At 44.8% G+C, this 24,605-nt stretch overlaps 1 protein-coding gene across 9 annotated transcripts in view; it reads right to left on the bottom strand.

Moving 5' to 3' along the window:
- MTHFD1L (methylenetetrahydrofolate dehydrogenase (NADP+ dependent) 1 like) overlaps positions 1–24,605 on the bottom strand; it is a 283,519-nt gene that overhangs the window by 109,600 nt on the left and 149,314 nt on the right. For all 9 annotated transcript variants that reach the window (XR_009506127.1, XR_009506128.1, XR_009506129.1 and 6 more), the window contains one exon: positions 23,096–23,248. Coding sequence is in view for 6 of the 9 variants with exons in the window: in XM_059940989.1 (XP_059796972.1) it covers positions 23,096–23,248 (153 nt within the window). In the remaining 3 variants the exon portion in view is untranslated. The remainder of the gene's footprint in view (positions 1–23,095; positions 23,249–24,605) is intronic.

Here is a 24,605-nt window from a genome sequence, read left to right on the forward strand (position 1 = left end):
CACCGTGTTCCAATTCCTGGAGAAGAGTCAACCACATGGTAAGCCTGGGTCACTGGGTTTGAGAGATTTCACTTCATCAGTACATGGAAATATGTGTGTGTATATACGTTACCCACCTTAAACTTTATTAACACGCAATCTTATTTCCAGTGTCATAAGCTGGTATCTATTATTTATGAGCTTAACAAAAATTACGATGTAAAGAACTGCTTAAATAAATATTGATATTTTAAACTGATCAAACTAATATAATTTGATTTTATAATAATCAAATTGATACGTCTTTAACACTAATGTGGACTACGAAGACCTACACACACTGCTTTAATGAGCTGAACAGGAGAGGAATGCGATGAATAACTGTAGAAATTCTGCAGGAATAAGATGAGAAACCTCAAGTTTGAGGGGACGCGGTTAGGGGGGGTTGGTGAGGATGGCGGGCTCAAGTATCACAAAAAGGATGCACTCTGGGGAAAGGCGAGCAGCAGACTAAGGTCCAACGCACTTTTCCTGTGGTTCTTTTCAAGCCAAAGCTTTATTTAAAAAAAACCCAATGCTACCCAATCGCTGTGAGTATGGAGACCTCTCTTTGAAGTACAAAATGGTTCCCATGGGGTACAGTCCATTCAACATGAAAATGCATAATGAGGAGGAGCGACTATAAATTGAGAGTTATGTTTTTAAATGACTTTGTATTTCATCCATGCCAACCTCTATCTATAATTAAACAAACGGTAGTTTTGGCCCATGGGAGACACGATTTATTCACTCTACAGACCACGCACAGTCTGAGCAGTAGCCTTTGGGGGTCATGCCTGACCGGCACTCTTACCCCGGCTTTTCGGTAACCGTAGGGGCAGCTCCATGTGGTGCAGGGGGGTCTGCCTCTGCCTCGCCCACAGGATGGGCATGACAGTCACTCCCTGGCTGGACACGCTGGTGGGTCGGGATGGGGATGTGTGGCAAACAGGGCCGTCAGGGGATTCCTGAATACAGCTGACCCTTGAACGACACGGGTTTGAACTGCAGCAGGCCCACCTATACAGGGCTGTTTTTCAATAGTAAATGGTACAGGACTACACAACCCGTGGCTGGCTGACTCTGTGGATGTGAAACTGCAGACACAGAGGGCCCACTACAAGCTATACGTGCATTTGCCACTGTGCTGAAGCTGGCGCCCCTAAGCCTGGTGTTGCTCAAGGGTCAACCGTACCAATAGGCAGTTGGTGGGAGAGACAAGGTTCGTCTTCCTCTGGGATAGTGGGTTTCACGTTGGAAGTAGGTCACTTTGTGATATGGAGGGCATCCCTTCCAGACAGGCAGGGCTGAGAAACGGACAGCAGAAGCCAGAAGGCAGCAGTGGCTAAAGCCAGACAATCCTAGAACTTCGTTATCTGGGTCAGTTCTTCTTTTTGTATACACTTGAGTTGAGTTTCTCTTACTGCCATGAAAAGCGAGTTTTGACGAGTGCAGTGAGGGTCAGACTTCGCTGGCCAGGAGCCCCTGCCTAGGCCCCCAGCCTGGAGAAGGGGCTGTTCGGTGGGGCGGGCCCTGTGGGGGACGTGGGAGAGCACTGGGAGGTGAAGCCACGGTGGCCCGAGTCCCAGGCAGGCCGTCTCTTCCCGTAGAACAAGGGTCGGCACGTCTGTGCTCAACCGCGTGCGTGAGCAGCCCTTCCTTTGCTCACAGGCGCCCCTACCCGTGGCTGTCAGACGGGAGTGGCGCTGCAGACGCTCCTAAATTAAACCACACCAGAGGTCCAAAAGTGTAAAGAAATGTGCAGGAGGTCATTTACGACCATTAACACATTTTTCAAGATTAGCAAACATTTGCTACCTTGAAAAGTTATAAGCTATGATTTTGTTTAGTATTTTAAGGTTTTTGTTTGGAACTATGGTGAGTATTAAACCAGTCTTCACTAAATCGCACTTAAAAACCCCAAACCTACCAAACCTCTATTCCCAACAAGTTAAAAACAATTTAACACTTCAAGGAAATTTATCAGGAATTTAAGGAATGGCATAAAGAGAAACAATTTTAATTTATGACATGCGAAGTGAATTTTTTTGGAAGCGAACTCTGTAAGTGAAATCAGAGTTTTGAAAGAGACAACTCCTCAAATTGACTGTTTTTGCCAAATATTAACCTTATTTTCATTCTTTGATTTTTCAAGACTTTAAAATAGTATATTTTTAAGACCAACAATTTGATTATGTATTTTGAGAAACTCTCAATCTGTGAGTTCATCCAGGAGTGGCCTGGTCCCAGTGGAAAGATTCATGACAAAGAGACACTGAATATCTTTTCAAATTCTAAGTAGCATGTGCTGGAAACGAACACTCCCAGAAATACTCATAACTCCCTGCAACAACTATAATATTACACTGCGTTTTATTCAAATTATTGCCCTCTTGAAAAAAAAATTGGAGCACAAATTCAAGTCTTTGGTTTTGAAGGTATATTTTCAAACATTTCATTAACTTCCAGCTTGAGCCCAGATAACGTGATGGACATTGCCACTTCCCATTCTTGACATCTGGCTTTTTAATTATTCTATTCGCTTAACTGTCTAAATATATTTGCATAAGTTTACAACAGTATCAGATGGAAGGCTCCATGAATTTGTCAATATTATATTTGGCTAGCTTAATGGAAAGGAAACGTTATGCTAAAAGCACAAAAATTCTGAACAGGGAAATAAGCAAACTGCCCTTACATCCACATAAGACATATTTGTTGGTAAAGTATAAAAGAAAAGAAAGATGGGTGTTTGACCTGATTACTCATCTTACAAAATATTCAGTCTTTTTCTTATGCTACGCTGCACACCATCAGTTAATTATGTTTGAAAGCTGAAAGAACAAAGACTGTTTAGATGACAAATGAGGCAGTAAATGAAGCTGAGATAGGAATAAAGATTCGAGAGGAAAATATTTTGTTTCTTTTTTAATATGCATTTTGAGACTATACAAATGGCCCGCAACTTATTTTAAAATCGACATTCTACCATTAAGTTTGACTCTGTACATATTACATGATATCCCGAGACAACTTAGAATAATACAAAATTGACTATTAATAATCACACAAGAAGCAGCAAACACATGTGAATGCATTCAATCTAGCCATAAAAGGGCTCGAGGGGGCATCAGAGGAGGTTACCTGTTTAGGCACCAAAGTTAACTTCTAAGACCAAAGCCGACTTACATGTGTTGAGTTAAATGGATGTCTTACAGAACTACAGTCACATTGCTTTCTAGTACTTGTCTATCCAAGTTTAAGGCCACCCAGGAATGAAATCCAAAACTAAGAAAATATGCAGCAACCTCATTTGACAGTTTTCAAGTTCCAGTTTATCCTTTATCAGAGCTACAAGCAAAAAACTAACATGTTTTGAGTTTGACTTCTTTTCATTTCCCGTATCCAAGGGGTCACCCTGCCTACACTCTTGCCCCTGACACACCCCTAATATATTGTGTTTTTCTCTTTCCTGACCCTAGGGAATAAGTTCGTGAAGGCAAAGACTTTGCCACATTTACCTTTTTATTCCTAGTGGCAAACAAAGTGGAAACACAAAAATTTGTTGAATGGACACAAGAGGAAAGAGATGGGAAAGGTCCTAATAATTTACTGCCCGTTGATAATCCAGACGGATTGACCATGAATGGTTGACTTAGCGGCTGCTTAGAAATTTCTTCCGTGTGGAGGCCTTGATGTGATCAACTCGACTTTTTTGGGTCCAAGGATTCACTGTGAAGTAAGTTGCATTAAGCAAACTTACAAAGTCTGTTTTATAATCTAAATCCCATTTTATTCATTTTGGGTGAGGTATGACTTAGCCATTTTGAGAAGGCACTGCAGAGTGATGGAAAGAGCAACAGACATGAAACAGAAAAAAGCGCAGGCAAGCCCCATAGTAGGGTCCTAGTTTCCTCATTTATATAATGAGAGAGTTGAACTGGACGATCTCCAGCACGGTGGTTGGGAGACATCCAGGGATGGGCTTCCTCTCTGTGTGACGCTGGTTTTAGTAGTGCTAATGACTCCAGAGCATTTAATTTATAGCCCAGATCTCTTTATCGAACCCTAGACCCAATAAACAATTGCCCAGTGGACATCTTCACTTGAACTTACGACAAATGCTTCAGACTCAGAATGTTCAAAACGGAATTCACTATTGTGCGGAAGAGAGAAAGCTACCCTTAGACCTGTTTGCAAGGCTGGTGTCTGGGAACTTGGCTTTTGAAAGGGTTTATACTGAACACCTGCTTCTCTTGTGGGAGTCTGGAATTCGGTGAGTGCCAGACAGAGGGTGCCTACGTTCCTCTGGACTTCACCCCACGTGCCTTTTCCCTTAGCTGATTTTGCTTTGTATCCTTTTGCTGTAATAAATTGTAACTGTGAGTACGACTATACGCTGAGTCCCTCTAGTGAATCACTGGGGGTGGTCTGGGTTCCCCCAGCACAATTATTTGCCTCCTAAAATTGGTTTTTCCTCCTTTTTTGCTTATCTAAGTAAATGACAACCAGACCCACCTGGGGAACAAGTCAGACATTTGAGCCATTTCTGAAGTCTCTCCTCCCCTCTCCTGCTTATTGAGTCCAGCTCATTCTACCCCCATAATCCCTCTGGTACCCACGTCCTCCTCCACCTTCACTGGCTCTGCTGCAGGCTAGGCGGTGCGTTTCTTGCCTTCCTAACTATCAGTACTACCACCTCCTAACTAGGTATTCATGCCTGTAGTCTCCTTTCTCTCCAACTACTCTCCAGATGGCTCTAAACTGTGAACACAGTGATGACATTGCTCTGCTTAAAATCCACAGGTCCTGCAGAATTAAGTTCTGATTCCTGAGCTTGACCCTCAAGGCCTCGCATGAGCTGGGCCTTAGCTTCCTGCCCAGTGTCACTGCGCGCGCTCCTTCCACATCTCTCGTTGCCTGCACGCACCATCACCACAGGACCACGTTCTGTCTCACCTTGATGCTGTATGTATTGCTCTTTTCCTGCCCCACGTCACCTGACTAGCCTCTTCTCATCCCTCACAAGTGGGATGAGGCAACCCCACGCCCAGCCTGAGCTCCCCAACCCTGCCAGCTCCCAGTGCCATCGGCTCGCATGGGCCCTGGGGCACCTCTGCATCCCTCTGTCTCTCGGAAGGAAAGAGCTCTCGGCTCTTTTAGGTGTTAATATATTTAACTGCTGCCCCTCACTAGCCTGTGAACTCCATGAGGGCAAGGCCCAGTCCTTTTGTTGTTTTGTTTGTTTTTTTTCTCATGGCCTAGTGCACGGCACTCTTCAATAAATATTGTATGAGTGAATCAGAAATAAGGCATTTGTGTGGTCGCACAGTGATGCATTCATTAAGCTCGAATGCCCTGATGAATCATCACCATTAGCTTGAGTATCTGAAGTGCATCTAAAGGAAGAGGATTAGTCACTGCCAAGGACAGAACTCTCTGCCCGGGACTCTCCTGGTGATGACAATAAAATCGTCTTCTCCAGAGCTCCCTTTTCTCAGACCCATGTGGTCCTCTACCTTCTGGCCATAACCCACCCCGGGGCAATGCATATGATTCTTTACTATGCAAATATTAACTGAAGTGTTTTCAGCAGATTTCTCTGAATTGCTTCCCACAAATTCAGTGCTGTTTATCTTAGAGATATCCGCTTGCTGACCGTGGCGTGCCTTGCCCTTCACTTAAATCCTAATGTCCTTCTTCAAGTCTCTACTGTTCCCTTCCTACAGTATATGAAGGATTTGAATTTGGAACCAAGCAAAGCCAAAATCCATTGGAAACACTGACTTACCTGTAAATGAAATTGATGACTCCCCGGTGCATTACGCAACGTGCCGAGGAAGAGCCCTTCCTTACCATCTCATGGATGATCTGTACACATGGCCTCAGGACAGAGAGCACAGCCAACCTCCAGGCTGAGTGTTTGAAGTGCAGGGTCAGGTAAACTTGAGAAACTGCTCTGGCAAATGCCAATCTATGTGCTTTGATTAGCAAGAATACTTAATATCTCGGTTAGTTTTCAGAAATAAAAATTATTTAACAAAATGGTAAGAGAAGGGCCTTAATACTTAGGTAAGTACCTGATAGCTTTTAGAACATTTGCATCATTTAGTACTTGTCGTTTCTCACAAAAGAGAAGGACATGCTCAAATTGTATACTCTGATTTTATAAAAAACCCAATCAACATCCAGTTTAGGACTACAGTGCCTTGGAGCTGACAGAGACCAGAGGCCATCATCCCATCAGCGAGGCGAAGGGCCTTGGCCTGTGGCAGAGACAAGACTTTAAGTCAAGATGTGGCAATGCCTTATTTAGGGTGCTCACCACGGCACCATCCTGCCCTTCATCCTGATGCTGTCTCACTTCTGGTAAAAAAAAAAAAAATTCCTTCCGAAGTTTAGAGAAAGGCGCAATATTGGTTCAAGTGTCATCAAATAAGTTAAAACAGTAAAAACAACCCATGGTCCACACCTGCAGATGCTCTTAGACAACTCATTTGGCCAGGCCATGCCCAGCCATGCAGACGGGGGCAGGAGTCCTTGGAAAGGAGGGGACCAGGGCTTTGCTGCAGGCACAGGGTTGGGGATGTGCGTGAGCCGTGGCTCTCCCTTCTGGGGAGGTGGGGGACAAATTACACGTACCCCACAAAGCATAATTTTCATGGTACAGCTCTATCTTGAGGGTTAAATGGGCTTCTGTAGGCTAATTATCATCGATCTCACTGAAGAATTTGCAAGTGTATAATGCAGTTCATGATTCTTGCTGGCTGTCAGCCTGTAGGTCATCCTTAAAAGCAAGTAAATAGCACATTTCTGCAAAGAGTACCAACAAGCTTCTGCAGGATCAGAAAAGCAGCCTCCACCAAAGGCCAAAAATGGATGTGACAGACCCCAAGAATCAGTGCCTCTATACTTCCTGCTCCTTTACGAAACCCAACATGGTCCTGACCTTCCCAGAGTCTCAAGCTGCATCAGATACATATCTTTCTTGTCTCTCTGTGAAGCTATTTATATTTCATTAAAACGTCAGTGCGGTAAATCAGCTTAAGCTCTTACTGGGTACGGAAATGAAACAAGGAAAGAAGAAATTGAAACCTCTAATCTATAAGCCATGGGCTGTCCCTGAATGGCAATGAAAATAAGGATTTTGTGTACTGCTTTCCTCAAAGGTAAGACTATTCTGGGCAGTGTCTGAATTGAGAAAGATATGGTAGGAACACATTTTATTGTATACATATTGTATGAGTGTGCGTGTGTGTGTGTGTGTGTGTTGGAAAGTCTAGATCTCTCTAGCCTTGGAGCATTCTGGGTGGTATCTTTATTTCGACTTTGCCCCCTAATCTTCTGAAGTCTGGTTTCAGAAGGTGGAGGTTTTCAGCAAACAACTTAAGGAGGCTTACTTTAAAATAAAGTTTAAGAAATAGATTGACAGAAATCAGGAAAATATACACTGAATAAACGTCAAGATCCTGTTAGAAAGTAGGTGTGTGGTCCAGGCATCCTACAATTATTAGAACTGAGCTGTTTATTAGTTTTAGAGCTTCCTGACAACCCAAGAAAAAGGGGAGAACACTCAGGCCAACGATGTGTCTTGAAAAGGTATTTTCATTCCCTTGGGAAAGCAGCACAGAAAACAAAGTAAATAACCCCAAAATACTACTGTCACTTACAATCGGAAGAAATTCATTCAGTAACTAGAACCTACTGTGTGCCAAGTGCTGGGCCTGGCAGCCGACAGGTCAGGGTTATAATCTCCAGTGACAGCAGGGACTGACTCTATTCTATCACGCTGGCTGAGCAGGTTCCTACGGCCTAGCAGATCAATCATTGGGCTGGTAGGGTTGATAATACTTTTGTGAAATTAAGGAACAAAATCAAGTCTCTCACCTAAAGAGATGACCAACTTATCCCAAAGAGAGAAAGAGGCCAGTAGAAAACAATTCTGGACCTCTTTAACCTTTTAAAGCACATTAATTAATGGGTGACAGAAACACCAAGATCCACACCAAAAAAAAAAAAAAAAAAAAAAAATGGGTGACATTATTCTGATTTAGAAGATACTCAAGGCAATAGTTTCAACCAGGAAAGCCTGGTTGAAAAATCTCAACATGTCACAATGAAAAATTTACCTTTGAGCAACACAGCTTTCTGCTAAGCAACCAAAAGTTTAGTTACACAGTTTATCCTAAGTTACTACAATTTTAAAGCTAGAATGGAATTAACGGCTATCAAGCAATAAGGTTCTGGATACCATCTTCTCACATAATGGGATTAGTTTTAGAATAGATCGTTTGAAGCCACTCTTTCTAATTGGACAGCTACCAGAATCAAGGCTCATGTCCAGTAATGGATAGGATGTGAAAATAAGACCATATAATCAGCAGAAAGATGATATAATATTTCTGAGGAGGCAATGATGGGGTTGAATCATGGTTTTACTACTTACTGGCTCCAGGATCAGGGCAATTTACTTAATGTCTCTGTCCTCGGTTTCCCTCTGTGTAAACAAGGGCAGTGATGTTACCTACCTGGAAGGGGGCAGTGAGCATTAAATGAGTTGATATATACTGCTGAAAACGCTGTCTGGCTCTGATGTTAGTGCTGATTACAGTTTTAATTTTTTTTAAAAATAAATTTATTTATTTTTATTTATTTATTTTTGGCTGCGCTGGGTCTTCGTAGCTGTGCGGTCTTTCTCTAGCTGCTGCGAGCGGGGGCTACTCTTCTCTGCAGTGCGCGGTCTTCTCATTGCGGTGGCTTCTCTTGTTGCAGAGCATGTGTTCTAGGCATGCGGGCTTCAATAGTTGTGGCATGCAGGCTCAGCAGTTGTGGCTCACGGGCTCTAGAGCGCAGGCTCAGTAGTTGTGGCGCACAGGCTTAGTTGCTCCGTGGCATGTGGGATCTTCCTGGACCAGGGCTCAAACCTGTGTCCCCTGCATTGGCAGGCGGATTCTTAACCACTGCGTCACCAGGGAAGCCCTACAGTTTTAATTTTTATCATTGTAATTTAAGTAAACATCCCTTTGTTTCTACTTGCTTTTTCTATGCATTTTTACACTGTTGACATTATAGTCTATGAATCCCATTTATTTTCCCACTAAACAAACCAGTTATTTCTCCAAGTCATTAAACATTATAAGCATATAGCCGTTGTATATATTTAGAGACAACATTCTGGTCCTGAAACTATCCAGACATTAGTATCTTTAACCCTCCTTTCAATGATTCCTTTTCGCATCACACATTGCATCTGGGGGAAAAGAATGGATTATTTTGGGGGCTAGAAAGATGTGAGCTTATGTGCTCAACAGAGAAGATACGGAAGAAATAAAATCACAATAGAAGATCTGTGAAAACGTACAGGACTACCGTAGACAGAGTTTTTGTTTGTTTGTGTTTAATAACACACAGAGAGCAGTGCCTGCATGTTGATAACACAGGAAGGAGGACAGGATGTCAGGGTAAGATGCAGAGTAGCCTGGTGCACTTGAGATGAACTGGACATTCCACCCTTGTCCTCAGCTTGAATGTGTGATCACAAGGAAGTGCTAAAGAGGGATTTATGGGCATTTTTGTTTTCAGTGCTGCAGAGATTCCCCATCAGGGTTTCCATGTACCATTAACTATTTATTGTCCAAAGACAAGAAGACTCTGTCTGAAATTCTAATCCATACACTTAACATTCTTCTTCTTCCTGAAATCTTCCGTTCTTTTTCCAGTGATGTTTGCAGCGATATATGTATTTTTTCTGTCTGTAATGCATTCTACTCCAAAGAAAGATAGCAGGTTCCAATTTATGCCTCAAATGAAAACTAAAAGCACTTCAAAGAAGTCAAATAGATCTCCTTTTGGAATCCCATTGTTAGGTGGTGCCTCTCTCCTCTCTCCCTGCCCAAACTTTTCCATCTCTAAAATGGAGCACATTCCATTCTTTTGGACAAACTTATCAAAATTAAAATAACAACCTCTGGCTGTCAAAACAACTTCAAAAAAAAAAAGAAGTCAGTTGTGGTTATTGTAAATAATAAAGAACTTACAGCTACCTATGCAATGATTTTTACCCATGTGAAAACTATTTCTTTAAATAAATGGGTTTTAGATGGCATAAAGGACTACAAATGAGTCATTTACTAAATTCATTATTTTATAAACTTTGGAGGGAACGCCAACCACATCACGGACCTGGGAGCTGGACCGACCGTATGCAACTTGGAGAACCGACCTTTTGCAGAAGAGTCCTTGTTATAATTATTTTCAGGCCCAAACAAAAAACTGTCTCTTAATATGAGCAAGTACTTGGGATTTACACTTCAGGGAGAACTTTTCACATATCATTGTGATTTTATAGCTTTGACGACAAGTTAACTCTTTGCCACCTGTAAGCTGACTGAACCACTCCATAAAAAGAAAGAGCAAAGATAGTGGAAACCCAGGTTACTGGTCCCCATGGGCTTATAATAATTGTGATAATGCCGCAAACACGCTGAAAATAGAGGATTCTAATGGGCTGGAAATATTTGTGCAAGTTCGACAAATTATGCATGGTGTCTCAGACAGAGAAGAGATTACTTCCTTTATTTTTAGGAGAATTCTCTTTATTTGTGTAATGTAGCTTGAAACAACTTTAAAAGCCTCTGACCTGCAGCAAATCACGGTCCATTCAGAAACCAAATTATTGAGGCTTAATGACTAAATGGACACAGAAATAGTACTTCACTACAGGCGACCACATAGAGTGCAGAAACAACTCATTTGTCCCCAGACACAGCCTGGAGCTGCCCGTTTTGACACTTCTGGCTTTCCTGTTTATCTAGTACAAGGTCCATCCTGGAACAGGGCTCACCAGCCTGGGCAAGGGAAACTGCTGGAAGTTTTGTTTTTCTGCCTCAAAGGCAATAGAGAATGACCCAGAGACCTTGTGTTGTGGCCATGCAGGAGGTGGCCCTGCCCATGCTCAGGGACAACCATTCACACTTACTGCTGTGAAGAGCCCCCTGGAGCTGTCAAGGCGGAGGCCTTGGAATGATCTTATTACATCCTTCCATTGGTTAAGGGCTCCATCCCACTGCCTTCAGGGTCAAGTTCAACTCCTAACTACAGGGTCTAAGGCCCTCTGCAGTCAGGTTCCTGCCCACTGCTCTGTCTGGAATGATTCCCCCCTAAACGCTGCCCTTTTTCAGGACACCCAGGGCACTTCCAGGCAGGTTCTCTGCACAGCTGTCCTTTCCCTCGGGAGAAGCGAGCACCCCTTCCTCGTGTCTCTCTACAACCCGGCACCTTCAACACTTTGCTTGGATCTATTAGTCTGTCAGCACTAAGCGTCCAGGGCAGGGATTGGGTCTTTCCCGTCTCCGTCACCCAGTGCATAGTGGATATCAGACAGGCAACAATGTTTTGAATTGGAAGGGAACTTGGAGACTGTGTATCACCCGAATGTAAAAAAAGTCTCCATGTTTTTGCTCTGGCCTCTCTCCTGAGCTCCAAAAACGAATTTCTAACTGGCTGATGGATGACTTGACAGGGAAATGCAACAGGCACCGCAAACAACATGGTGCTCCCAGTCACCTCCACTGAGACACCAGCTTGCTCTTCGTAAGCCCTTCCTTCCAGGTCGTCGGGAGTCACCCTGGACCCCCTCCTCATATTCCATCCATGTTCAGTTTCTGTGACTCCTAGTGGTCTCCCGGCCACACACCATCCTCTCCATTTCTACCATTACTGCCCCCATCCTGGGCCTACCACATGCACTCAAGGGCTCCTGACCTGTCTCTACTTCCTTCAGGTGATTGATGCCAGGTGGTCCTCCACCCACAAAATCTCAAACGTCCTGGTATGCCCCAGTATGTCACTCAAGGCCCCAGTCTCTAACCAACCTTCCCAGCCTACGCAAAGACCCACTATGGTCTTGGTTTTCTTCGAGGTTTTACTGCATGGATCATTTACGCCTTCCTTGTGGCGAGCAAACTGCACAAACCATTTGCTGTAATTTCCTGGTGTTGATGCTCTATTATCCAAGCACCTGCTGTCCCTGGAGGGTGGCGCCACCTTTTATGCTTTGTTATATGTCTCAGCGTGTAGCACACACAGCACCAGGAATACACACTGACTGACCTACTGAGAAGAAAATATCAAGATGTTCAAAATTTAAGTTATTCTTGTGCAAAGATCTCATAAGCCTTAATATTCATGGAGTGCTAGAACCCTCCTTGGCCACTTATCACTAACTCGGCTCACAGGGCTGGTACGAGGAGTAATGAATGAGTTAATCTATTTAAAGCATTGGGAAGAGTGTCTGGCCTGTAGTCATAACAGCTATTATTTATTATTATTATTATTACTGCTATTATTATTCCCACTGAAATGAGGGCTGAGATTCATTAACAAGCAGTTTCCACACAAACGGCCATATGCCAAGTGATACAGCTTGATGGGATATTCGATCTATAAGTTCATATCTAAACACGTTAAGAAAAATATATTTAGACCTGGTTTTATAGCCTTGCTGGTCAGTAACTGGTTTGAAAAGAAGGGCTACAGCACTGACCCCGAAAGGCTGGAGTTACGAGCAGATAAGATAAGTGGGCATTTGAGCCTGTCCTCTTAGTTTCTTACAAGATGTGCTTTTCCAGACTGGGACTTAAGTGGAGATCCTGATACTGTGAGGTCACATCGGCAGAGGACACCTTAAGAATCCCCGTGCCCTCCGCGCAGTTGGCTGACCCCCTCACATTGGGTTGGCTCAGCCCTATGTTCTACCCTGGACTCCCCAGTGTGGACAGATCAAGGGAACCAAAGGCAGGGTCTCTACCCTGGGGAGGCCTGGATTAACAGGAGACACTGGGCAAGGCGACTTGATAAAGGACAGGACACCCAAAGGAAATAAGTGCAAGAGATCTTAGCTGGGTAGAGCTGGCAGCACAAAAGCAGAGGTGTGCTTGAGGGAGAAATGCAGTGTTGGGAGGTGAGTAGGGGGTCACAATGCCAGTCCTGGGGGAAGGTTCTGGAGTGAGTAAATATGTCTTCAGAGAAGAAACGCGGATAAATTTGAGAACTGGATGATGGATTTTGGAAGGTACAAAGAAGCACGGCGGTCACCCAGTGACTTTCACAGGCTTCACACTCCCCAGAGCTGATTCTTGGGGTTGGCTTAAGTCTCAAACAGGAGACTGACATACACTATGGATTCAGCTTGTATTCTTAGCCCTAGGTTTCCCCCTCAGCAGACTGGCCAAGGGCACATACGTAATGCAGGCACCCCTGGAAATCCTTACAGAAGGGTGGCAATGTGGCTATGAATTTTCATTCTGGGTCTTCCAGGGACTATATATATAAATACCTCCGTTTGATCACTTAACCCAACATAAATTATTTCTCTAATACCTACTTTATACTTGTTCCCTGATTTAATTAGATCTGGCTATAGTCACTGGTATAAAATGTTTTGAATTTTCAATGATACCCAGAAAACAGCAGGGGGGAACCAACTTTTCCAAAAGCAGTATACCACAAATGTTTTACAGGGACATATACTACTTTTATTTTAACATTTAATCTGATGTCCGTGGGAGGATACTTTGATGAACACATACGTAGTTAAGCCTGTGAACTGCTATGAGTTCCAGATAATATCAACTATATTCCTCCCTCAAATTACAATCCCAGTTTGAAAGTGCCATATTTTTCTTCTAAATCTAGCTTTTCTTCCTATTCATTCATTCCCACCAAATGCTCAAACTGACTCTAAGGGTGGCCCAGTTATTTAATTTGAAAGCTGGTATTTTGGTTTGTATTAATTTTATTTCCCTTTCTTAAACTGCTTAGCTGTTTCCAACTATATGCCTCTTAGTAAAGACTAGGATAACAAAGTAAACGAATGCAACAAAGAGGCGGAGAATAAAGAGAAGTGCCCTGAGTACCAGATACTTCTATGGATGTCTTTCTGACTTGTGTATATCTTGATTGGCAATTTTATGCTCTGAATCCAAACTACTAAATGTGGCAGGAAACAAGTCGGCTAGAGATGGAAGTGGAAGAGGAATGGGCCAATTTCATCAATCCCTAGAGAAAACAAAAGGTCAATATCCTGATGATAGGGGTGGACACTTAAGCATCACAAGTACCCTTCTCTAGGTTCACAGAAAATAGGAAAGACAGAGCCTACACATAGGGATTAATAGTGGTAGGTTACAAATTTAACCCAATTAAAAAAAAATTAACTCAATAATAGAAATATCTGGTAACGTTATTACTCAGCACGTTTCCCCGGCTGAGGCTGATTTCATTTGAAGTAATTTTATGTTTATGCTAAAAATATATTAGCATTGGGCTTCCCTGGTGGCGCAGTGGTTGAGAATCCACCTGCCAGTGCAGGGAACACGGGTTTGAGCCCTGGTCTGGCAAGATCCCACATGCCACAGAGCAACTAAGCCCATGTGCCACAACTACTGAGCTTGCGCTCTAGAGCCCACAAGCCACAACTACTGAGCCCGCGTGCCACAACTATTGAAGCCTGCATGCCTAGAGCCCGTGCTCCGTAACAAGAGAAGCCACAGCGATGAGAAGCCCTTGCATTGCAACGGAGAGTAGCCCCTGCTCGCCACAACTAGAGAAAGCCCACGCGCAGCAACGAAGACCCAACGAAGCAAAAAATAAAAATAAATAAAATGTAAAAACCCACATTATTTAAAAAAAAAAACATTAGCATCAAACTCAGGGAGAAAACGTCCTTGAAACAAATGGATTAGACCTAGATAACAGTATGTGGCAGAGGGGCAAACATTTTCCTGAGTCACAAAGCTTCCTGTGTGTCATCAATCTGATAAACAGTTTCTGGAAATCGAGAATGCTGCTGGTCACTTTCCTTTCGCTGAAACATGCCATACTGAAAAGGCAGTGACGAGTTCTCTCCTGCTGGAGACAGACACACGTGTGCCTCTCCTCTGGACACCGGGAAGGGGGCATGGTCACAAAGCAACTGGGTCACTTGCTGCAGCCACGTCAGGATAAGAGGAAGCGAGGGGTGCCTGCTCCAGAGGAAGGTCACGTTTGGAAGAAAGCAGGAAATTCTGATGTAGAGATAAGAAGACTAGTGGGAGAGAGACCCAAGCTGGGTGGAGAAGAGGAACCCGACCAGGTCCCCATGAATGGGGTGAAAGGACACAGCGATACAAAGAAAGTGAGGCCATATGGGGAGGGGAGGCTTGCGGCCATTTGTGCAGCGAGTCTGGATTATTTCAAACTAATCACAGAGATTTCAGGTGTCGGTTTAACTGGGGCCAGGGAACATGGGAGTTAGGAAGGCTACTTGCAGAGACTTTTAAAAAATAAGCTAAGAGTTTCTTTATTTGTCGGGGGGTGGGTGGTGTGTGTGTGGGGAAAGTAAGGCAAGAGGAGAGTGAGGGAAAGGAGAGAGGAGGAGTGGGTTATTTTGCAGGAAATATGCCCAATACTGAGCTTCCGACAGACCTTCTGTGTGATCTCATAGGATGGGAAGCTCTTTACAACACGACTGCTTAGCCATCTCATTTAAAGGCAGCTTGGGGGGACTTCCTTGGTGGCGCAGTGGTGAAGACTCCACCTGCCAATGCAGGGGACACGGGTTCGAGCCCTGGTCCGGGAAGATCCCATGTGCCGCGGAGCAGCTAAGCTGGTGTGCCACAACTACTGAGCCTGCGCTCTAGAGCCCGCGAGCCACAGCTACTGAGCCTGCGCTCTAGAGCCCGTGCGCCACAACTACTGAGCCCATGCTCTAGAGGCTGCGAGCCACAACTACTGAGCCCATGCGCCACAACTACTGAAGCTCGCACGCCGAGAGCCCGGGCTCTGCAACAAGAGAAGCCACCCAGTGAGAAGCCTGCGCACCGCAACCAAGAGTAGCCCCCTCTCTGCAACTAGAGAAAGCCCTCGCTCAGCAATGAAGACCCAACGCAGCCAAAAATAAAATAAATAAATTTATTAAAAAAAATAAAGGCAGCTTGAGGAGTGAGTGTGTGTACCTGGCCATGAATCTCTGGAAAATGTGAGGAGTAGTGCATTGGGTTGAAACCTACAAGGTCTGAATTAATTCATGCCTAACCAGGTGGACCGAGTTTATGACTATGCATCCCTGAGTAGGGTCGGTGTGCCAGGAAGAAAACACCTCCCCACTGAGCTGCAGAATAACTTCATCACGACCTGAATCAGATGCAGCGGAAACAAAACATTCAGTACATACTTTTACAGGAGAGGGAGGAGAACGGAAAACAAAGTGAGCTTAACTGAAATGTGAGAAAGAAAACGGCAATGACTTGGCTGGGTGGGGCCCCAGCTTGCTCTTTCACTGGCCCCCGTTCCCCGCAGACCAGTAACTCTCCACCCAGCATTCGCTGTGGATGACATCACTGATTTCCCAAACACGCTCCAGCAGTTTCCTGCTTTCCAGGGTCAAGCCAAGCGAGGTTGTCAGTGGGGCACCTGGGTAGAGATGTGGCCAGGTCAGGTCACAGAGTGGAAATGAAGGCCACACCAGGGCCTGTTTGCTCGTTCAATGAGCTGCTTGTTTTACTGCTGATTTTTCAGTCCCCTTTCCTTGGACAGATTTCCGTGCTCTGATGGGGCCAGCCCAGACCAATCATGGCATGTACACATATTCAGTGCCCAGGATCACACAGTCTGCTCCAGAAAGAGCACAGGGACCAAAGTGAAGGGTGTAGGAAGGGAGAGGGGAACTGCCCAGTGAGAATCACTGCTCCAGACGGACTCGGAGCTCTGACGCACTGCATCTTACAGCCCCCAGCCTAGATGCTTCTCTCTCCCCATTGGTCTGTGAGGCCAAAGCACTAGGATTCTCTCTACAGTTTCAAGTAGCCACTGTGTCCCCCAGAAAGGCTCTAACTGGCACTGAACACCATGTAAACGCTGTAGGAAGTCTTAATCCCTTCAGGGTAAACTGCAGGATGGCTTAAGCCCAAGATTCCAGCTCATATTCTTGTCCTTAATAACCATTTGGTCCTAATTTTATGTCCTAAGTTTGTCAATAAAGAAGACTTCATATTCAAGAGGACTTCTAAGTTCTTCTAAGGAGCCAATCTCATTGCCTCAAAGTGATATCAAAGGAAAATAGTCCGATACACCAAAAACTACCTTCAAATGGGACTTCTGCTAGGAATTCACACTTGGTTGGACACCTCTCCAAGCCAACTGTTCTGACAACACGTCACTCTATGAGGAAGCCCCACAAGAAAACAAATTAACATGGAAAAAACGATCTTGCATTTCCTTAACAGAATTTGGGGCCAGCAAACATCTGACAAGACTCGACAAACCATACTCAGGAGTGCACTTCTTAGAGGAACATTCCAGCTCTTTTGTCCATTCTTTGGTGTCCCAATTTTCAGGTGTTAAAACACTACAAGACAGCCAGGAAGGGCAAGATGATTCTACCAGCCTAATTCCGCCTGCCATACGTGTACTCTGACTCCCTTGCAACTAACTGGCCCTGGCTAAACATTTCCCCAAGTACTTTCAGTTTACCATTTCTCTATTTATTGTATTTTCATGTTATGAAAGTGACATATACTTGATGCAGTAATTTGAAATAAGCAGAAAAGTAAAGAAAAGAAGCTGTTCATAATATCACAGCCCCCTGTCAACATTTTGGTGTCTTTTTAGTCTTTTCTATATGGAATGTAATTTACTTCCCAATAATATAATTTCATAAACTTTGCTTACATATTAATGTTTTTATGTCATGAAATTTATGTCAAATGATTAAACAGCCCTGATAAATTATAAAAACCTAAAGACAATACCAAAGCAATGGGACCACCAGACAAAGACCACCTACTAAATTGGGGAAGGGGTGGGGAATGAGATTGTTTTGGAGAAGTTTTATAAGTTACGAGATTTATTGAGCACTCTAAACCATAAGCTTTGAAAGAATTTTTGGAAACTTAACAGGGTAATCTGTAGAATATAGGGTTGGAAAATCTTAAAAACCGCCTGCTCTTTTCTCCCCACATCAAAGATCTGGATTTGCTAAACTATTTCTTACAAGGAGATGTACTAAGTGGTGGTGTGTTGGTCAAGGATTTTATACTCTTTTGTAGCTTTCAATAATACGATGGAAAGAATATACAAGAATAATGTCATTAAAGAGAGGCAAGGATACACACGGAGCTTAGTAGGAATGAAGATATTTTAGGAAGGAAAAATGAGATAGAAAACACTGCCAGTGCACCTAAGGATGGGGCAAAGGTCTTAGATGGCCCTAGCTGAGGAACCCATGTACGACTGGGTGCTTCCATAAAAAACAGCACCAGGAAGTGAAATGTACTGGTAAAGTGTCTACACCAACTGGAGGTCACAAATTGGTGATCAACTCCAATTAAAGCAGTAACTAAATAACACATGATGAAATCATTCAGTGGTAGAAAACTCTGGCCTATAAGTAAGGATGGAAGGTAAAAGTAAATATTTAGAAAACTAAACCTGGAGGGGAAAACATCGAACTCTCCAGCACTTCACCGTGCGATCTCCCAAAGTCAGCAAAGCTGGAGATGTTTGTTTGAGGAGGGACATGCTTGTGTTGAGATCCTCCACTTTTAGACCTACGAGGTAGCCAGGAGGACGGGCCTCCCCTGAGGACACACCGTAAGGGATTTCTCCTTTGCTATAAAGCCCACGGTGTTCTGCACGTGTACGATTTTATTTGCCAGCATCTGCCATAAGGCCCCTCAGGAGAGGACTGGAGCTTGTTCACCTCCAGGTGGTTTACAGCACCTCCCACCCGACAGGTATAAATGAATGCATGAATGAATGAACGAGCAAGGCAGCAAAACTGAAGGGCTTTCTGATTTTGAGGTCTCAGTCTGGGCTTTTTTCCTGGAGGGGAGAGACGGATGTGTGCTTCAGAGGCGCTCACATAAGCCCGTGTTGAGTCAGGGTGATTCATCAGGCTAGAATTTTCCCACCTGCAGGAGCCAGTCACCCCGGTGTCCCCATCCCCCTTTGCCTCGGTCATCTCAGCAGGAAATTACTACACTGTGTCTCCCACACGGATGATGAATCTTACAAGCATTCTCACAGACTGTGGCAGGGCCCCGGACGGGGTCAAGTAAAAGTAAATACCAGCCCTTATTAGGCGATCCTGGCCTCCTGTGGTGCGTTTGCCCCGGACACCAGCGGCTTCCTGCTCTGTCACAGAAAGCAGACCGCAGGTCACTGCCTCCACGTGATGCTTCCTGACCTCCAGGAACTTCTTCCTTCCTCGCTCCTCACACGGTTGTTTTGGAGGATTTTACCACGGGGCCCTGCTGCTTACGGCTCCACCCGGGGGTGGAGGCACGGGGACCTCCTCAGGGAGCCCAGGCAGCCGGAGGCCACCCCGCGAGGACCGCTCACACCTTCATCTTCTAACGACTAGTCAGGCCTCAAGGAGTTGCAGAGGGATGGAGGGATGGACTAGGGGTCATGCACACACACACGAGCTGTGGCTGACGGAATGCTGGCTTTCCACAACTGGTCTTTCAAGGCTGTGGATGTGAGGGTATCAGTTGAGGTGGGAGGAGACTCACAGCATCTATTTGCTTAGTGACCCCACAGATTTAAAATTATGATTGGTATTTAATGACTCTTAAATGCTCAGATACTCAGAAGGTATCATTTACTGACTCACAATTTTTACACCAAACGATTGTCTTTGTTAATTCCCTTCTATCGACCTTTACTAGCTGCCTAAAGTGGAGAAAGCTGCTTTACTGGGGGCTCCCCACGGCATGGAGCACAGGGCCATGTGCACGTTCCCTGAATGAATGAATGAATGAATGAATGTGTTGGGAGAACTGCTGTGGGATTTCAAATCTGTGCAGGACAAGACAGGGCAGATTAGGAACTCGGCTAATTCCCTCCTCAGTTGTGTCCACTGTTCCATGCTCTTTGGGACCCTCGTGGCCGCTTGTCCCTGGTCCCTCTGGGCGGGTACTAGCCGGCTGTGCTCTGCTAAGCAAAGGCCTTCATGGACTGAAGACCAGATCTTTGGCCCTGAGGGGCTGCCATCAGGGAGGCCCTTCTAAGGAATATAAAGCAAGCTCTCCTTGTGTTTTTGTTAACTGAGGTAGGATTAAATTATACTCAATAAATTTTACCCTTTAAAAACGTGTAGGTCGGGCTTCCCTGGTGGCGCAGTGGTTGAGAATCTGCCTGCCAATGCAGGGGACACGGGTTCGAGCCCTGGTCTGGGAAGATCCCACATGCCGCGGAGCAACTAGGTCCGTGAGCCACAACTACTGAGCCTGCGCGTCTGGAGCCTGTGCTCCGCAACAAGAGAGGCCGCGGTAGTGAGAGGCCCGTGCACCGCGATGAAGAGTGGCCCCCGCTTGCCACAACTAGAGAAAGCCCTCGCACAGAAACGAAGACCCAACACAGCCATAAATAAATAAATTAAAAACAAACAAACAAAACAAAACGTGTAGGTCTATGAGCTTTGACACATGTATACAGTCATGGATCCATCACCACAATTAAAATATAGAGCAGGGGTCCCCAACCCCCCAGGCCATGGAACGGTATCAGTCCGCGGCCTGTTAGGAATCGGGCCGCACAGCAGGAGGTGAGCGGCAGGCGGGCGAGCGAAGTTTTACCTGCCGCTCCCCATCGTTTCCCATCACTCCCCATCGCTCCTCGTCACTCGCATTACCGCCTGAGCCATCCCCCTCCCCCATCCGTGGAAAAACCGTCTTCCATGAAACTGGTCCCTGGTGCCAAAAAGGTTGGGGACCGCTGATACAGAGTATTTCCATCACCCACAAAAGGTCGCTGGTGCCCCTCTGCAATCTGTCCCCTCCCCCCTCTGCCCCCTGGACCACTGATCTGAATTTTTTTTACCTTCAGTTGCACCTTTTCTAAAATTACCATTCAGAACCTGTTTTATTTGAACCCTTCTCTCTCTTCCAGCACCGCTGCTATGCCTCCCTCAATGGGAAACTCCACCGCCAGCTCCTGTGGTTACTCTCTGGTCTCCCCGTGCCACATACGATGGTTCTGCCCACACCCTCGAGGGCTCCTGTTACCCCGCTGGCTCCAGAAACATGGCTGTTTTCCTAGTACCATCCTTTACCGCTTATTTCTCTCATGCATATCCTTGCTTCTCCCCCGTGTCCACCCTCATGTATATTCTTAAAGCTCTCAGGGCCTTCTTCCTGCCTGTTCCTTTCTTCTGAGTGTTGTGTCTGTATTTCTCATGGACTCACAGACCATTTTATAGATCCTATGAGCCCTTTCAGCTGTCTACGTCCTGGCCAGACGCATTTCTGGCCCTGCCCATCTGTCTTCTTGACTGTACTCCTTCCACGATGGACACCATCACCGTCTACACTCAGGCTAGAAGTGTCCCTTCCCCCGAGCCCCACGTGCAGGTGGCTACCTTCAAAATATACCTCGAATTCGTCTCTACTCTCCATATTTACTTCTACGGCTGCCACGCCAACCCTGATTACCTCTGGCCTCAGCCGATGTCTCCCTGGGTCTGGTTCTCTTTCCTCTAAAACATTCTCCACATTGCTACCAGAGCTATTTTTCTAAAATATAAATCAGACATTTTTCTTTTCCAGTGGTGAGGACTCTGTGTTTTCACTTCTGAGGGCGCAGGTTCGATCCCTGGTGGGGGAACTAGGATCCCGCAAGCCACGTGGCGTGGCCAAAAAAAAAAAAGAACAAAGAGAAAGAATAAAAACCAGGCACAAAACCCACCTTACTGTAACTCCCCAGTGTGCATGGGATAAAATCCAAGGTCTTTAAGAGGCCAGCTGAGATCCTTAACAGTTTGGCCTGGTGTTGCTACCCTAATCCCATTTCTCAGCCTCTCAACCCCTGTCCAACTCCAGCCACACTGGACCACGCTGGGAAGGGTACCATGTACTTCTGTGCCTTTGAGTCAAGAGTCACTGTTTCCCGAGTTCAGAGGTTGATTCTCTTTTTCTTCCACACACCCTCTGTCCCCAACCTGGTGAGAAATACCTACTGCCTCCCCTGTGCCCTGAGAGCATTTCAAATGCCAACACCAACACCACACTTACTAGATGCCTCTGTGCTGTTCAACCCAGTGCTCGTCTTAGTACCTCTGTGCGTCACAGGCATTAAGAATTCAAAAAACGCTTATTGAAAACACTTTGCCCGGTATCAGACGAAACGTGTAAACATGAAGGCAAGCAACTCTGTACTCATTATGCACTTTCTACCCATCCACTGCTTAAACAACACAGCCACATGGCTTATTTTAAAAATTGTTATGTTTCCTGTTTGGACTTGGATCAGCTTGTAATAACAATGACAGCAACAGAGATGATCAAGACTTTTTGTGCTGAATCTAATCCAGGAGCGTCCCATGATAAGAAGACAGACCAAGGGAAACCACCACATCTCTGTGTGGCTATAATGAAGCATTTTATGTATTAAGCCTATCATCGTGGATTTTAAGCGCTTTGATAAGCTTTCACTTCCGTGCTATCTCCCCTCCGTCCAAGGAGAAGCTTTGAAATAACAATAACCATCCCATAGCAACAATGTCCCTTCACAACAAGGTCAAAAACGAGAACTCATGTGATTTGCTCATTTTCTAAGGCAGAGCTCCCCCCTTAATGTGCTGACAAAGAGGTGAAGGGTGAAAGACTGATCTCCCCAGCCCTGGGGTGGGGGGCTGGTCCTGTCTCTTGGACATGGTGGTGGCCTCCATTTATCCCACCGCAGTGAAGTCTTATCATTCTGAGCGCAGTGATGTGAGGATCCAGAAGCCCTACACTAAGACACCCCACCATTTCAACAGCAGACTGGCTCCTCCCAAATTATTCTCTTCCATGTTCTATGAGGGGGGAATTGATTTTATGACTCAAGGGATCCTGAACATGTGATCTAAAGAAAAGAAAAATCCAAACCCTGATGGCAGGTGCATTTTTCACGGTGGAAGAGGGTTATTTAGGAAAAGAGCAAATACTATTAATTACTTCCCAATACCCGATCTGTAAGGCGTTCCCAGAGCATAAGGATTTTAGGCATCATGACAACACAGACTGGGGAAGGTTTCTGGAGAATGTTACACACTCACCGTTCCAACCAATGGGTAAATGAACCCAGCGCCTATGCTGGCCCGTACGTCACTAATGGGTAGAATGAAATCCTTCGGTACGCCTTTCTTGTCAGGTTGGTGAGACAGGGAAAGGTGGGTCTTAGCCATGCAGATGGGCAAATTTCCAAAACCCTGTAAGAAAGGAAAGGAAAGGTGTTCCTTGAGCATAAACGTTCATCTCCTGTACTTGTGTGACCCGCACGCCACAGAATCCCCACGACTCAGATCCACACACACAATAGTGCTTGTTACTGCTTGTTCACTGAACAAGAAGATGGGACAAAAACTCATCTGCACGAGATCATCACCTGGCAAGTTGAGGGTGTCTACTACTTATTTTGGATAATTCTTGCTACAGAAAGGCAGCATTATGTGTGTCTCTGAAGAAAAGGTGGTTATTTGCAGGCAAAGGGGCGGCAGCAGCAGCAGCTGTAGAAACCACTTTCTAAGGATATTAATATCCGGCACTCAGAAAGGTAATCTGGAGAAAGGCTTTGTAAGAAGGCTTTTAGTCCCGTTGTTCGCTCATTCTTAGAGGCTGTCAGGAAGCAAAGAGCCTCTTTGTGTTGTTTTATGAATCATGGCTATTTGATCTGCGATTACATTATATGAACTAAGATGAGGTCACTATTTAAGCCTCTTATTTTTAAGGACCAAAGGCGATGCCTGACCCAGAGTTCCAAAGGTGAAAGGGGAGGAAGTCACATGTGGGGTCTCACAAAAAGGATAGTGTCCTCGCTGCCTGGTCCCGATTAAGGGCACACAGTGCCTCCTTAGAGACTTGGCTAATTAACTGCAACCACATACTTGACGCGTAACTTTTAAGGAACATTCCCTCGGTGGACAGACAGGGATAAAAGGAATGCAATCTTCAGAGGTAACCCACACAGAATTTCTTATGATTCAACGTAGAACTATTTGGAAGATTTCAGAGTACTATCAACTGGGGTTGGGGGTGGGGTGTTCCCTTTACTCTCAGATACGGATCAGAAATCTGCTGGTGGCGATCACAATTGCTCTACAGAAATGGTGCCCAGAATTTTGGGTTTCAGAGATCAATCAAATATTGAAATAATTTTTATGAACTGATATAGGTTTGCCAATTTAAAAGTTTGCCAGTAAGAATATATTTTTTAAAAAACCCAATATGCTATATACCAACACCATATTACTTCATAAAAGAAAGAAGATTTTAAGCCTGAAAAACATCAGGAAGGACCTAATATTAGAATCAATGACAGTCCTTAAATAGCATTATTAAAAACTTATTAAAAAAAACCACCTCATGACAATGACCTTATTTTACTCATTTCATTGCAGATGAATGAAAATTTCACTGCAGAACAATGCCAGTGTGTACAGCAATGTTTGAGAATCATTTATTAAAAAGCACAAGCCAAGAGCATTCTAAGCTCTTGGAAAATCCTAAGAAGAAATGAATTGCTGACTATCTTACCAAACCTGGGAGAATACTCTGGCTAGTGCTGGT

The sequence above is a fragment of the Balaenoptera ricei genome, chromosome 12 (assembly GCF_028023285.1).
Source record: "Balaenoptera ricei isolate mBalRic1 chromosome 12, mBalRic1.hap2, whole genome shotgun sequence".
Classification (NCBI taxonomy): Eukaryota; Metazoa; Chordata; class Mammalia; order Artiodactyla; family Balaenopteridae; genus Balaenoptera; species Balaenoptera ricei.